General features: G+C 44.0%; 1 protein-coding gene across 2 annotated transcripts in view; it reads left to right on the forward strand.

Annotated features, from left to right (window-relative positions):
* The first annotated feature begins 2,674 nt into the window (after window positions 1-2,674).
* The window catches only part of GABRA5 (gamma-aminobutyric acid type A receptor subunit alpha5), a 53,027-nt gene continuing 41,299 nt past the window's right edge, over window positions 2,675-14,402 (forward strand). The window contains exons 1-5 of one of the 2 annotated variants that reach the window (XM_032680281.1): window positions 2,675-3,228; window positions 3,666-3,818; window positions 11,842-11,963; window positions 13,811-13,878; window positions 13,990-14,210. In XM_032680281.1, the coding sequence (XP_032536172.1) occupies window positions 3,733-3,818; window positions 11,842-11,963; window positions 13,811-13,878; window positions 13,990-14,210 (497 nt within the window). In that variant the 5' untranslated portion in view covers window positions 2,675-3,228; window positions 3,666-3,732. Of the gene's footprint in view, window positions 3,369-3,665; window positions 3,819-11,841; window positions 11,964-13,810; window positions 13,879-13,989; window positions 14,211-14,402 lie in introns of both variants that reach the window. The other variant, XM_032680282.1, reaches the window with a different exon arrangement.

Below are 14,402 nucleotides of genomic sequence, written 5' to 3' on the forward strand. Positions count from 1 at the left end.
AGCCCCCCGCGCGGTCCTCGGCCGCTTGTGTGGAGCTGTGCTGCCCTCCGGCGGCGGTGGCCCGAACAGCAGCCCTTGGCTGAGGTCGCCCACCGCAGTGACAGTGACACGGCGGGAGGAGCAGGTGGGCTCGGCGCGGCGTGGGCGGCACCGGATTGCGTGACACCCGCACTCCTCAGCTCGCCCCTTCGCCGAGTAAGGCGTTTTCGTGGCGTTGTTGCCCATGGCATGGGGCTGGAACTAGGTGATCTCTAAGATTCCTTTCCAACACAAAATGTTCTGTGATTCTATCATTCTTTTCTTTTCTTTAAGCTTTCCTTTTACGTTTTCTCGCTGTTCTGCTCCCCCGATTCTTAAGCGCTTCCTGCCTTTGCTGTTGAGAAGCAGATCTGCAGCATATGGCTTCGTGGAGAAGATGGAACTAGTCAGAGGAACCGAGGCACACTTCTGCTCACTGGGGAGCTGGAGCAAGGGGCCAGAGCTCTTGCCCATTTGCACAAAAGTCTAGGATTATATTCCTATGTCTCGCTTTTGTAAAATTATTTAAAGCTCACATATTTTTACAGCATCACCTATATGGAGATATAAATAGTTTGTACCAGAAATGAAAGCACTGTAGAAAATGTGATTTAAACGCTCCTAGGCAAGAACATTATCATGAGAAACTACTGGCGCTTCATACTACTTTACTCAGATATTTTTAAGCATCCAGAAAGCTGTTCTGATAGCAACATTCATTCACAACTTCATATTTATTGAAGTCACCAAGGAACAACGTATGTCATTGGCTCTGCATTTTAGATCATAAATCATTGCTGTAAAACTTGAACACAGCTAAGCACCACATATAGAGCCATAGAACTGTAGACTGGTTTGGGTTGGATGGGACCTTTAAAGATCATCTAGTCCAAACCCTGGTAAGTCTCAAGGGAATATTGAAGAGGGGAATGACAAAGAACTGCCTGAGAAAATGCTACTCAATTGGTACTAGAAAAATTATTCCTTGTTTACACAGAAATTCTCCCTGGGGCTACATTTCTAGTTTTGTTAGGTGGGAAAAAATGTAAACTGAAATTCCTAAGGACCTATTTTCAACTTAGACAGTGCATACCATGGACTAGGCACACATACAGCAGCACCCTCTGTGGCAATGAGCTACAGAATCAATATTGATTTCGGTGGAGGGATTAAATTCATAGGCCTTTTTTATGGATATAAAGAAAAGACAAATGCTTCATTCATCCATAATGTTCCCTTAAAGACAGGCACTACCTCGTTAGATCTGGTAATTTAATAACCAAGTTTCCAGTGTTATTTCAAAGTATGATCACAGCAGTATATATTGAAATCATATATTATCACGTGTAATATGCGCACGCTGCAAAATATTGCATGCATCCCAAGGAATCCCCGGGAACTGGGGCTCATTTCATCATACAACATCATACAACACCCATTTCATCTTTCACATAGCTCGAAAGGCACCTGCAAGCAGTACATTATATATGTGACGAACACGTAGCAAGTGTAAAGCTCCCATTATTGAGGCTGTGAAGCAGTGCATCCATTTTTCTGGAATAGCAGCACACACAATCACAAGGAAACCTCGAAGTTACTGCAAGTCTCCTGGAATTTTTAATACCGATACAAACCCTGGACATCTAATAATGAGGATGTACAAAGAGAGTTTATGTTGTGGATAGAAAATCCCACTTCAGCATTTAAGAGCTATGATGGTTTAGGTCAGGTCCATCGGCTACAGAAGAGGAGTATAGATACAGATCCGGGTACGTACGGGTGTGTGTATATATAAGTACGATTATACATGTGTGGTGTAAGGAGCATATATACCGGCAAGCCTCCGGCGTGGGGGGTGCCCCTGCCCCAAGGCTACAGGACACCCGCAGGGCTGGGCTGTGGCAGGGGCTCCCGCTCCCCGAGAACGGTCGGTGCCGGCCGAACTCGCCCGGGACCCAGGCCCGTGGGACGCTCGGTGGGACCTGCTCCCGGGAGTTCGGCGCGGGGAGCCCAGGGAGCCGCTGAAGCCTCCCGGGGCTGCGACGGCTCCGGGAGCGGCCTCTTCCCCGGAGGTCCCCGCCTGGGTCCCCGAGGGTCGGGCGCGCCCCGCACACCTCCCCGCGCTCCCGGCCGCGGTCTCGGCGCGGGGGTGGCGCGGGCGCGGCGCTGCGGCGGGACCGCGCTTGCCAGCGGCCGGGAGGCAGCGCCGCCGCTCCCGCTCCCGCTGCCGCTCCGCAACTTTCAGGCAAACACCGCCCCCTCGCCCTCGTCCCCCCGCCGGCGGCTGGTAAGCGCTGGGCTCCCGCGCCCGGCCGGGCGGACGGAGGGCGGCGGGGAGACCCGGCCGCGGACCCCCGGGCGGACACCGCCGCGCACATGGCCGCGGGAAACTTCGGCCGGCGGGAGGGGCGGGGGCGAGCCCCAGGGCCTCGCGGGCGCTGGGGAGGGAAGAGGGAAAGGGGCGGCGGGGCGGGCGGGCAGGTGTCCCCGTCCGCGGAGCCCTGCGGAGCGGTGCGCGGCGCCCCGGGGCGCAGTGCCCGGGCGGCGGCGGCGAGTGAGCGGCGGTCCCCGGACAGGTGCGGGCGGGCCAGGGCTGCGGGCGCTCAGAAGGGAGCGGCGGCCCCGCAGTGCCCGGTAGGGAGCGGCGCACAGATAGCGGGACCCGCTGCGGGGCAGCGCGGGCCGGGCGGGGGGAGCCCCGGGGGACGGCTTTTGGTTCGGGTGTCTTGCCTTGCCGGCGGGGTGGGAGAGTAAGTTGTTGAGCGATATAGCGCGGGGGCACAGGGTTCAGGTGGAAAATCCAGCCAATTCCCCTCAGGGTGTATTTTTTGGGGTCTGTTTTGGGGTTTTTGTTGGGTTTTCAGTGTTTCCTTTGTTTGTGTGTTTGGGCTTTGTTTTGGTGTTTATTTGAGAAGGCGGGTTGTTGTGGTTTTGTGGTTTTTTTGTTTGTTTTTTTTTTGTTTGTTTTGTTTTTAATAGGGCACAGAGGAAAACGTTAGTGCACAATGCTGAAATTGGTGATCTGGTCGCTGAGGCAGGTATCCAGAAAGCGGCATTCACTGGAGCAGCTACATTACTGTCATTCTTCATGCTAGCGTGAGGTTTATGTACCTTTGAGGGGAAGGTCACTTTTTACCCTCTCCCCCCACCCCCAGCAACCCACCCTCCTTTTGCTAAGCTGTGCATCAGCAGCATGAATTCCAAGAAGCAGTAGGTGTTTCTTGGCATTTCAACTGGGATTTTGGAAAGGGAAGCCGGGTATTTAATGGGAAAAAATTGCGATGGAAGCAAAGGATGCGGAGGCTGCACACAGCCCTGGGTTTGCAGGCATGTGGAAGTTGTTGAAATAGGTAAAGGGTTGAAATTGGCATTTGGAAAATGGTGGCTTTTTCTTTAGTTACTTATACAACAGATGAATATAAGGGAAAACTGGGCCACAAAGAATTTTTCCTGTTTTGCAGTTTGCTGTCAGCAGAAGGTAAAACATGTCCTTGAAGACATACAACTTTACATAAACAGCTGATGTTTACATAAGCCTAGATAAGTTTGTGAGAAACGCAGATAGCAGAAGATGCGGTGTTAGCTGAACTCAGCTATCCCGCTTTTTGTCCGTGCAATAGTTTTCAAATTTTTTTGTATTGTTGCAGCATAAGAACAAAGTGAACAGCTGCACCTTCACCAAAGCAACCACCTGCATTCCTTTTCTCCTCTGGAATGGACAATGGGATGGTCTCTGACTTTATCATGATCAAAAACTTCTTCCTCTTCTGTGTTTCCATGAGTTTAGCCAGCCACTTTGGGTGAGTTGCCAATTGTATTTGAATTTTTGCTGTGAGTTTTTTAAGTAAATGAAAAACCGTGTCTCTGTGTGGTGTGGAGCCGCTGAACAAAACAACCGGGCTTTGCATTTCATCTTAATGTGCTGGTGTCAGGGGGAAGGGAGTGATTTACTCTCCTGTTCGGATTTACTCTCTTGTGTCAGTTCTTCATGCTGTTGCGGGAAGGCTTGGAGGGCACAAAGGGCACAGACCAGGCCTACAGATGCTGAGTGCTCTGACCTGGGCTTAGCACAGCCAGGGGCTGAGGTGCTCCCTGCTTCTGTATCTGTGATGCAAGGGTCTTGCACCTTCCCTCTTGCCTGATGGATGCAGGTTATAGGAAGTAGTGCAAGACTGCAACAGTGGGACTCGGTGCATGCTACTAGCTGGTACAGGCTTTTCTGGTGATTAAGCTAAGATAGTGACTGTTCAGAAGGATGTCTGAGTTTGAAACTTGTTAGAATAATTAGAAATTGTGTCTCCCTGAAGCATATAGCAAGGAATCCTGTTTTCTTATTTTTGCTTTGGGTGCTTCCCTGACAGTGATATTCTGAAAGCTGTATCAAAAAAATACTGCAACTATAGCTCTTAGAAAATGAAAAGTAATGTCAGAAACCCTCTATTTATATGTTTTTCCTATACCCAGAGATATTAAGAACTTTCCAAAATTGAGCTATGTAATGGAATCTGGAAAAAGCGTTTTGCAAGTGCTCAGGAAACGTAGGTTGATTCTTCTTTGTGGAGGAGAACAATTATTTATGATTTCACCAGAAGAAAAATGAATCCTCCCAACATTCTGATTCACAAGCACACCCATCAGTTCCTTGCTATAAGAAGACACAAAATGGAGATGCAAATCAGCTGATTTCAAGCAAAGTGACTTGTTCCAGATTGGAACTAGGAGTAAGACCAAACTGAGTGATGACTGTCCACGCTGTAAGCAAAACTTAGCCTGGTCTCCAGCACATGTCCTGTGTACACAGACGGAAGCCTGTGACCACAGTGGTTTATAGGAACGATTATAGGACTGCACTCTGCAAAGGATGCAAAGAGTTGTACGTTCATTTATCCACCTTGAGAAAACTTGATCTTGCTTTCACTGTGGTCTAAGGGAAAACTCTCCCAGGACTTTGTGACAGAAATGAAGAGGGCATAGATAGTGTGGGAGTGGTTTTAAACTTGTCTTTACATTGTTGTAATTCGACAAAGTATTTTCAAAATAAGAAAATCTTGATGACTATAACCTTAAGTCCTTCTTGACTGTTCATTGTCCCTGCAGAAGGCAGCACATTGCAATAGTTGAGCATGACCTGCTTGGTATGGGGGGGTCTTTTAACTGTGTTTCTTCTCTAACAGAAGAATAGATAGGTAAGGCTGTAGAAAAAAAAAATAAATCCAAACTTAAAAACAACCCAAAAACCAGAGGGTTTAGCTGCCCCTTTCGACTCCAAAGAAAATACTGAATGAAGGTCCCAGGTAGGAATCAGTATAACGTGTAACCTGGCAGATAATCAAAACAGGACAGTTAGAGGAAACTAGGACATTTGTTTTTTGTGAGTTAGTCAGAAAGCTTCTATGCACTAAAATGAGATCATCACATAAGTTCCCCCCACCCTCCTTGCCCCCCATTTCTAATCTAGTAATTTTAGTCCAGGCCTGTAGAGATAAGCAGCTCCAATTCACTGCACCATTCACACAGTGCCTTAGGGCTGAATTTTGACCCTGCTCAAAAGACAGAGGATGCTCCAGTGCTTCTGTTTCAGAGGCAGAAGCAGTTTCGGAGTGTAATTTGCTAAGTGCTTTGGGACTGACTCTTCAGGACAGAACGGTACAATTAACATGTAGGCTGCTGTATTAACTGCAGGAATCTAATACTGATAACACTTGCTGTTGATAGCAGGTTCTTCTTTATTAGCTTCATCCGTGTTTGTACTGTGCTGGTATATTGCAGTGCGTTTTGCAATATGCTTGATAAAAGTGATTGGTTGAAAGAGCACAAATTAAAAACCAAAATACAGGAGGGCATTACAGATGAAGCAGAGATTTTTCTACAGTTCTCCATAGTCATTCCATATTTATATTAAATCATAAATACAGTTTTTGCTAACATAGTCAAAGCCACCTTGGGGGATTTTGATGCACAATGCCTGGTTAAATAAACAGAAATTACGTATCTCAATCTCCTAGACTACTTGAGAAATCTCTACAAAAGTCTGTGATTAATGTTTAACATAAATGTGTAATGACTATCGATAATTATCCACACTAATATGCAGTAGAGAAGGACTGTAGACAGAGTTGGTAGAAGTTATTTAAAGAAAAATCAGAGAATTAATTAAAATTCAAAGATGTAGATGAACTGAGAAGAGGATGTGAAGTCTTCCCCGCCTCTCGCTCTGTTGTTGGTATAACAGTTTTATGAGTTTACATCTGCAGAAACGGTCCAGCATGAGTCAAAGCTTTTTCAAGCTTGCTTGAGTTCAGCCTTGAGTTGTATAATGTTCTAGCAACTTATTTTACTTAAGCATTCCAAGATAGTTCACGATTGTCTTGAAACTTAACATTAATAATAAGGCTAGAGAATGACTAAAAGTCAAATATAACCATCAAGAGTGTTTTCAGGTAAGACAAGGGTCTGATTGCTTGTGGGCCCTCAAGGAGGCCAGGTATTGGCAGCCCTGTGAGGGTTGGAGCCATGGGTGGCTGTTTGCATGCAGATCTGTGTGAGACAAGGTAGCCTGTGTTCAGCTCCACGCTGGCCAATCTTACTGTGTGTCCTGGCTCTTATTGCACAAGTCCCAGACCGTCCATGGGCACATCTCTGGGGACACGTTGGTGATCCACAGTCCTGTTTTGGACATGCAATTTCAGAAATCTGTCTGGAAGCCAAAACCAACAGGGACGGACGTTGTTCATGTACCCACAGTTTAGTTGCCATCTGCTAATAATATTTATAATAGTAGAAACACGGAGAACAGAAGATCCCAATTATATGTAGCCAACCCAGTATTTCTCTGTACACTCTTAAGAATTCAGTCCGTGGTGTGTCTGTAGTTTCACATACTTCTTCTCTAGCTCACAGCCCTTATCACTAAGACCATAATCCTACTATTTAGGCAGAACATACCTCTCCTTTAGACCGTTATTTCAAGTTAGTCTCTGCAGCCCTAAGCAGTTAATTCTGCAGGGATATCCCTTTCCAAGTACTTGTGATGCTTGGGAGTTCTTCCTCATATTTTTAAAGACTAATTTTGTAAGAATTATCATATCTTATGCAGTCGTGCTTGTCTGTTTATTTTTTTTAATTCTGTTTTCCTTTCCTTCTCCATATCTCCAGATACCTTTTTAAACCCATTAGACAATTTTAGTAACTGGAAAACTAAGTGGGTATCTAGAACTTCTTGGACGAGTCAGACAACCATCAGTCAATCCCACTGCTGAACAGCAGGCTATGGCTTCAGCATCTCTGGTCAGCAAGCTGGCCAAATAGCAGGTGTGTACCAGCCGGCCAGCCAGCACGTACTTAGTTTAGGAGAAGCCCTGAAATGCAGTGCATCCCAGTGAAGTTGCAGGTCAGTGACCTGGAGAGCTGAGAGTACTGGGAGGTGTTTAATGACCTGGAAGAAATTCAGGACACTGAAAGGGACATTAAGTTGCAAGGGGATGAGGACTGTAAGATATCACTCTATAAAAAACAGGCTTTCATTGCACTGCTCACAAATTGCTCCTTCCCAGAAGGTAGTAAAATACTGATCTTTCTAAATAAAGAAATTAAATTATTCTTTAAAAATATGAAAATAATATTAAAGCTTCATCATTTTAGTCAGTCCTCTCCTCTGTTTAAATCCCATGTGAAAGAATTGAATCTTCATTGCACAAATTCACAAAACATCAACATTTTTAGATCTCAAGGTTCTATAAGAAAGGGGTAGCAAGAGACTAACTTAGAAAAGTAAATCTATTTCCTCTGATGTATGGCCAGTGTCCGTATCCAAAAGTTTGCAAGTATATTTTCCACTGTCTTTCCCACAAACTGTTAATTTGTCTGACATTCAGGTATAATTGCAATCCTATGAAGGCAAGTTATTGGAAATGCTTCTCTTAAGAGAGAGAGAAAAAATTACATCTTTCAGTAGCAAAATACTCTTCAGTTATTTTTTCAGCATTTCTTACCCTTTTTTTAAAAGAGGTTTTGGGAAAAATCATCAAATATCTACTATACATTTTCCTCTTAGTACAACTAAGCTACGAATAGTACCTGTTATGATTTTGACTGGATGACAGTAATGTTTAAAATAGTAAATGTTGTACTCATCGGAAGAGGTAGCTGAGCATATTTAGAGAGTTATTATGTTTTACACTCATGGGCCCCTTCTGTGGCTTCTTATTTTTTCAGTTATCCTGAACTGCAATATTAAATAAATGTGATGAGAAGTATTCCTGGTTGATTTAGTTTATGTTCAATAATGAGCTTTAAATGCAATTATCTCTGAATTTTCTTAGCATTTTCCTAAGGTTTTTTTCTAGGTTTATTTTTATCCATACTGAAAATTTCTGCTATAAAAACATTTCTCGCTGCAGAGAGGCAATAATGTGCTTACCTAGTAATATGTTGATAAAACTAAATCTTTAGCTGTGTGAAAATAATTAGTTAAGGGTAGCACCTGTTTTCTCTCTATTCTTACAGCTATATAGTATCTAATGTATTTATGTGACTTTGCAAGTACTATAAATGTCTTGCATCATAACAGACAATCTCAGACCTTACTCCAAAATATGCATTTCACCAGCAATCTCAATAACGGAAATTAAATACTAATTTTCTGTGAAAGAAAAAGTAACATTTACACAACAGCAAACAGCAATCTATCTACAAATGCAGCTTCCCGTCATACTGACATTTCACTGAAATTTAGCATCAGGTGCCTTTTTTATGGGTGAAGCGATCTGCCAAATCAAATTTGGATTGCAGTTTAGCAGAAGTGCAGAATTTTTGTGAATCTTCACTGTAGTTGATTCTCCATCTTTTTCCTCTATTAATTAGCTTTTCTTGTGGAGATATAGAAGTATTTCAGTATATGGGGTGTGTGTACTATTCTTGTAAGAGATGTACATGGCTGAGATAGAAGGAAGCAGCATCAATTACTCTTGTTAGATTCAGAGGAGCAGTTTTGAGAACTAAGTGTATTTTGTCCTATCCCCACAAAAATAGTTCAGTGGAAATCTTCCCTCTGAGTTCAGTTGGCTTTGAATTCAGCCATAAGCACTAAAAATAACAAGATTTTTCAAGAGCAGAAAAACGAATGAACCTTTGTGTTCTGTGCCCCCAGCACCATATCTTTGCAATAATCCCAGCTCCACATTTGGCATCCCTTGTTCTCATCTTGCATTGCAACACCTACATTTTACCTCTGCTGTCCTTTTCTCCCAGGATCTTTCCTAATCACCCTGGAAGTCTCCTCTGTATCTCTTAATTATCAGAGAGGAGGGGGGCTGATCTTGCTGAGGCTGTTTCTGACCTACATGTATGCTGAATGGCCCAGTCAGCAAGCCAGAGGGAATAGATGACTGCTAACCTTACATTTTTACTTAATGAGACACTAATTTAGATTGCTCTCCCCTTGTCTAGTCACAGCTTCTCATGAAACTTGTAGGAATGAAATGAAGTTTGATCTCTCCACTCCTTTGTCAGACGCAGTGGAAAATGAAAATGGGTTCCTATGCTGATACGGTGTAGCAGGCAGACAGCATGATGCATATCTCTTTCTTATGAAAAAAAGAAGATAAAATAGATGAGAAAAGTTGAAAATAGTATTCTAGATATATTGGATTTTTGTGGTTTGTGCTAGGATTTTATCAAAGTGTTTAGTTATGGTCGCTGCATGTAAAGAACATCTGTAACTTCTGTCTCCTGTTTGAATTCCTTTGTGTTCATTAGGCTGCTACTTGTAAATATTCACTTTTATGTGGTGCATCCCTTTGATTACAGTTGACAAAAAGGTGTACAGTCTTTTATCTTGAATGGTCCAGCATGCAGGGATGGCTAATGTTTATGTAATCAGTGTGCTGTGCTGGATTAGCTGTTTTTCGTTAAAGTCAAACATGTCCATGATCTTTTCTGCCTCAGTTGCTCACTGGAGGTTGTGGTCACAGCATAGAAAACAGAATTAATTTGGTCTTTTGACCACGGAGAGATGAATGGCCTGAAAAATGGTCAATATCTGTGGCTATGCCTCCACCTGCAGTGAAGGGGAGATCCTGGATGGCCTTGGGCTCTGCAGTGTGGATCTTGCTAGGGTTGCAGCAGTGCCAACTGTGCTCAGACCGCAGGGAACATCCTCAACCGGGCATTTGCATGGGCTTTGGTGTTTCAGGGAGTTGGACCTGTGCTCCCACTGCCTGGCCTTACTCCCCTGTTCTGAGAGGCTTTGCAATCCTTTCCGTTTTCAGCAGAAGCCCATAAACTGTCAAGGACTGGGGGTCCTCGTGTCTGTGAGAGGATATGTGTTCAAGAGCAGCTTGTTCTGAGCCAGGTCTGTTGTCACTAAAACTTCCAGATCCATTACATGGATGTCAGTGAGGTCCCATTAGTGGAAACCTTGTGCAGGTAAAACCAAGTTGAGGTCCCTTCTTTCTCTGTATGAATCCTGTTCTGCTAGGTAAGCCAAACACATATGTTCAACCATTCTGTAAGGCAAGCTGTTCAGAGACATGCTCTGAGCTTCTCTATTTATTTACTGATTTATTTCCCTGGGGACTGGTAATAAATAAACATGGATTTTATTTATTTATTTATTTACTGTCTCCTGATGACTGTCTGGCATCGAGTTCAGGTTGCTGGAGCATAAGCGATTCCTATCTGCTGACAGTGGGCATGAGGCAGAGTATATAGTTCCTAGTGGGCCTATGTGCCCTTTCACAGCTGCAGCATTTGTTGGTGACTTCAGCAGAGCCTGAATCTTGAATAAGCACCAAGTGTGAGGAAACTTGCCGTCTTAAGAAACGTTCATTGCTTCTGCAGGTGAAGCATGCTTATGGATAATCTCCCATGTCTATTCTTTAGGTAAGCAAAGGCATTAGTAGGCAGGGGATTCTCCTAAGCATCTTTAAATGAAAATCAAACAGATTTAAAAATGCAAGTTTTAGTTGTGCTGTGAGCTGTGAGCAGCTTCCTAGGTCTGAGCCACGGATAAAATGATGAAATAAAAAAGAGTTTAAATTAAAAACAAATCTGGCCCAAAAGATATGAAATGTGGCCCACTACACAGTGCTGTTATTTGCATACTACAAGGGAGAACTAATTTATGCAAAAGAAAGAGGAGGAGTGAAGAACTGTGTTTTCTATACAGCAGTATGTTTTTCAGATACCCCAGTAGTACCCCAGTGGGATTTTTGAATGTAGTGGGAGTTTGTTATCCTCAAATAAGGTTAGAGTTCATCCTTTGTTCTGGCAATAAATTACATAAATTTTGAAAATTAAAAGCTGTTTGGCATTTAAAGATTAGACAGTACCTTCAGGCAGACTTGAAGGTGCATCCCCAGGGCAAACCCATGCTGCTCATGCAGCTCCACTGTCAGCTGGCATAGTTCCTAAAGAATGGAGGGCTAACCTGGTGAAAACCAGTAACAGCTTTTGCTGGCCCCTTGAGCTGATCTCGCCCCCTCCAGGGGATGGAGAAGTGTCAGCACTTGGGAAATGGTGGACAGGGCAGCATGGGGGACCTGTGCATTATGGACAGAGGGTCAAAGGGCTCAGGTGTCCACTGATCCAGCACCCCAGGGTTGTACCTCCATGGCATGGATCCTTTTTCAGATTCTCCTCCAGGGAGAGCTATTTAGGATTGCTTATAGCAGTGATGAAGTCACTGCAGCTCCCTGTGCTACTAAGCTGGAGTAGCAGGAGAGGACAGAGGCTCAGTGGCTCCATTGCAAAGTTCCCTCGAGACTGAAGCCCCTTGAAACCAGCATGGCTTTTGACATGTTTTCTTTCATTTACATAAAATAGCTTCTCACAAACGCCAACAGCATCAGGAAAAGAGGACACCAATGATAACATCACTATATTCACCAGGATCTTGGATGGTCTGCTGGACGGCTACGACAACCGACTGCGCCCAGGACTGGGAGGTAGGATAACGCATTGGCTGTGGCCGGTCCCCTGCTGTACGGGACCATCATCTATGTGATGCCCTTTCAGATGGGTACTTGCTCTTGGCCTTGATGAGGGAGTTGTGTTTGATTAACTAAACTAAGTCCAGAAAGTAGATTTGTCTCCTAGCAAATGGGCCACAATAAAAAAAAATCACTGAAAGTTGTCTTCTTTCAGTCACTGAGGTCATCTGAGGTTGGGTTAGGAGAGCATCTGTGATACACTTTTTCTGTAATTGGATACAGTTTGGGTTTTTCTTTTTGGTACTTCCTAAGATGAGCAAGACAATATGCTAGCAGGTTGCTGCAAGGTTCCTTTACTGGTCAGCCTACATAAAATTACGCTGGTGACACATATGTCTTTCAAAAACAGATCCCTAAACCATTCGTTTTTAGACAACTACAGAAAATCTGTATTGATATGTCATTTTGATAACCTCTACAGCAGCTATTTTAAAACCATAGCATGTGAATGGTTGTGAATAGCATGTGAATAGTTGTGAATAGCATGTGAATAGGTTGCCATCCTAACCTTGTTGAGCCCTCCTTCAGCTCTCTATCCCCCAGATTTCTCTCATCTTCTACCCATGTGTAAACCATCTGTTATGTTTCTTCCTGGCCCTTTTTTAATCTGGCTACCCCCACCCCTTCCTCTTTTGAGACCAACACATTGCTTTCATCCCTTTCTCTCCTTCTCATCTCACTTTACACAGAGATGCTTGAAAATAGGGCTCGATGCTCTTATCTTATATAACGAACTTCTGAAATTTCTGCCCCTACATTAAATTAGTACCGGATTTGAAAAGATGCCAGAAAGACTTAGAAACTTGAGGGCAGAAATAATTTCACCTAATTTTGGACATTTCTAATATAGATGTCTGAAATTGGGCAGATCACCCAAGCCAGCAGAGGGGAATAGGTCCTTTCAAGATATACTTCATCTCATCCTATAGTAAGAAATGAGTAAGTGCCAGCAATGTGTGCTCACAGCCCAGAAAACCAATTGCATGGCGGGATCCGTCCAAGGGTGGCCAGCAGGTTGAAGGAGGTGATTCTGCTCCTCTGCTTTTGTGAGTACCATGTCCAGTTCTGGGGCCCCAGCATAAGAAGGACATGGACTTCTTGGAGTGAGTACAGAGAAGGTTACCAAGATGACTGGAGGGCTGGAGCAACTTTCCTGTGAAGACAGGCTGAGAGAGTTGGGGTTGTTCAGCCTGGAGAAGAGAATACTCTGGGGAGACCTTATGAAAGCCTTCAAGTGCTTAAAGGAGCTTAGAGGAAAGATGCAGAGGGGCCCTTTATCGGAGAGTGTAGTGATAGGACAAATGTGTAACGATTTTAAACTGGAAGAGGGCAGATATAGATTCAGTATTTGGAAGAAATTTTCACTGTGAGGGTGGTGAGGCACTGGCACAGGCTGCCCAGAGGAGTTGTGGATGCTTCATCATTCAAGCATTCAAGGCCAGGCTGGATGGGTCTTTGAGCAACCTGATCTAGTCAGAGGTGTCCCTGCCCATGGCAGGGCAGTTCAAACAAGAACATCTTTAAGGTCCCTTCAACCCAAATGATTATGCGTTTGTATGATCTGTAGAAGCCTGTCAGTCAGAGGAATTGCACCCTTGAAAGTCTTGTTTCTTTCTGATTATAAGAACAGAGTCTGGACTCCCTGCATTTGATCAGGGATGAAATGTCTCCTCAAGCATCCTCTCAATTTCAAGCTTATGGGGATTTTTGAGTGATTCAGAAATTTTTAATAGATAAATGCATCACAAGTATGTATTTGCATCTTAAAATAATTACTAATGCAAACCCCATATTTATTACAGAGAGAATAACTCAGGTGAAAACAGACATCTATGTTACCAGTTTTGGTCCTGTGTCAGACACAGAAATGGTAAGTTAGCATGTGGCTGCCAACTCTGTTATATTTACTTCACTAAAGTAATTTTTGGAACTATTGCTTGTATTCGGATCCTGCAATACCTTGACTGTTTCTTTGTTCCAGGAATATACCATTGATGTTTTTTTCCGACAAAGCTGGAAGGATGAAAGGCTGCGATTCAAGGGACCTATGCAACGCCTCCCTCTTAACAACCTGCTTGCCAGCAAGATTTGGACCCCAGACACTTTCTTCCACAATGGCAAGAAGTCTATTGCTCACAACATGACAACCCCAAACAAACTTCTGCGCCTGGAGGATGACGGCACTCTGCTGTATACCATGAGGTAATAACCGGGGTTAATTTCTTCTGATTCTGATTCCCAATTAACCCTGCAAGTACCTGTGGGGAGCATCACTTTCTCCACTCCTATTAGAACTGGGCAACCAATCTTTCACACATATTTACATGAATATCAAGAAAAATGGAGAACATAATCGCTGCCTACAAGTACCAATTAATTTGTAGCTTCTGAATA

The sequence above is a fragment of the Chiroxiphia lanceolata genome, chromosome 2, assembly GCF_009829145.1.
Source record: "Chiroxiphia lanceolata isolate bChiLan1 chromosome 2, bChiLan1.pri, whole genome shotgun sequence".
NCBI classification, from domain to species: Eukaryota; Metazoa; Chordata; class Aves; order Passeriformes; family Pipridae; genus Chiroxiphia; species Chiroxiphia lanceolata.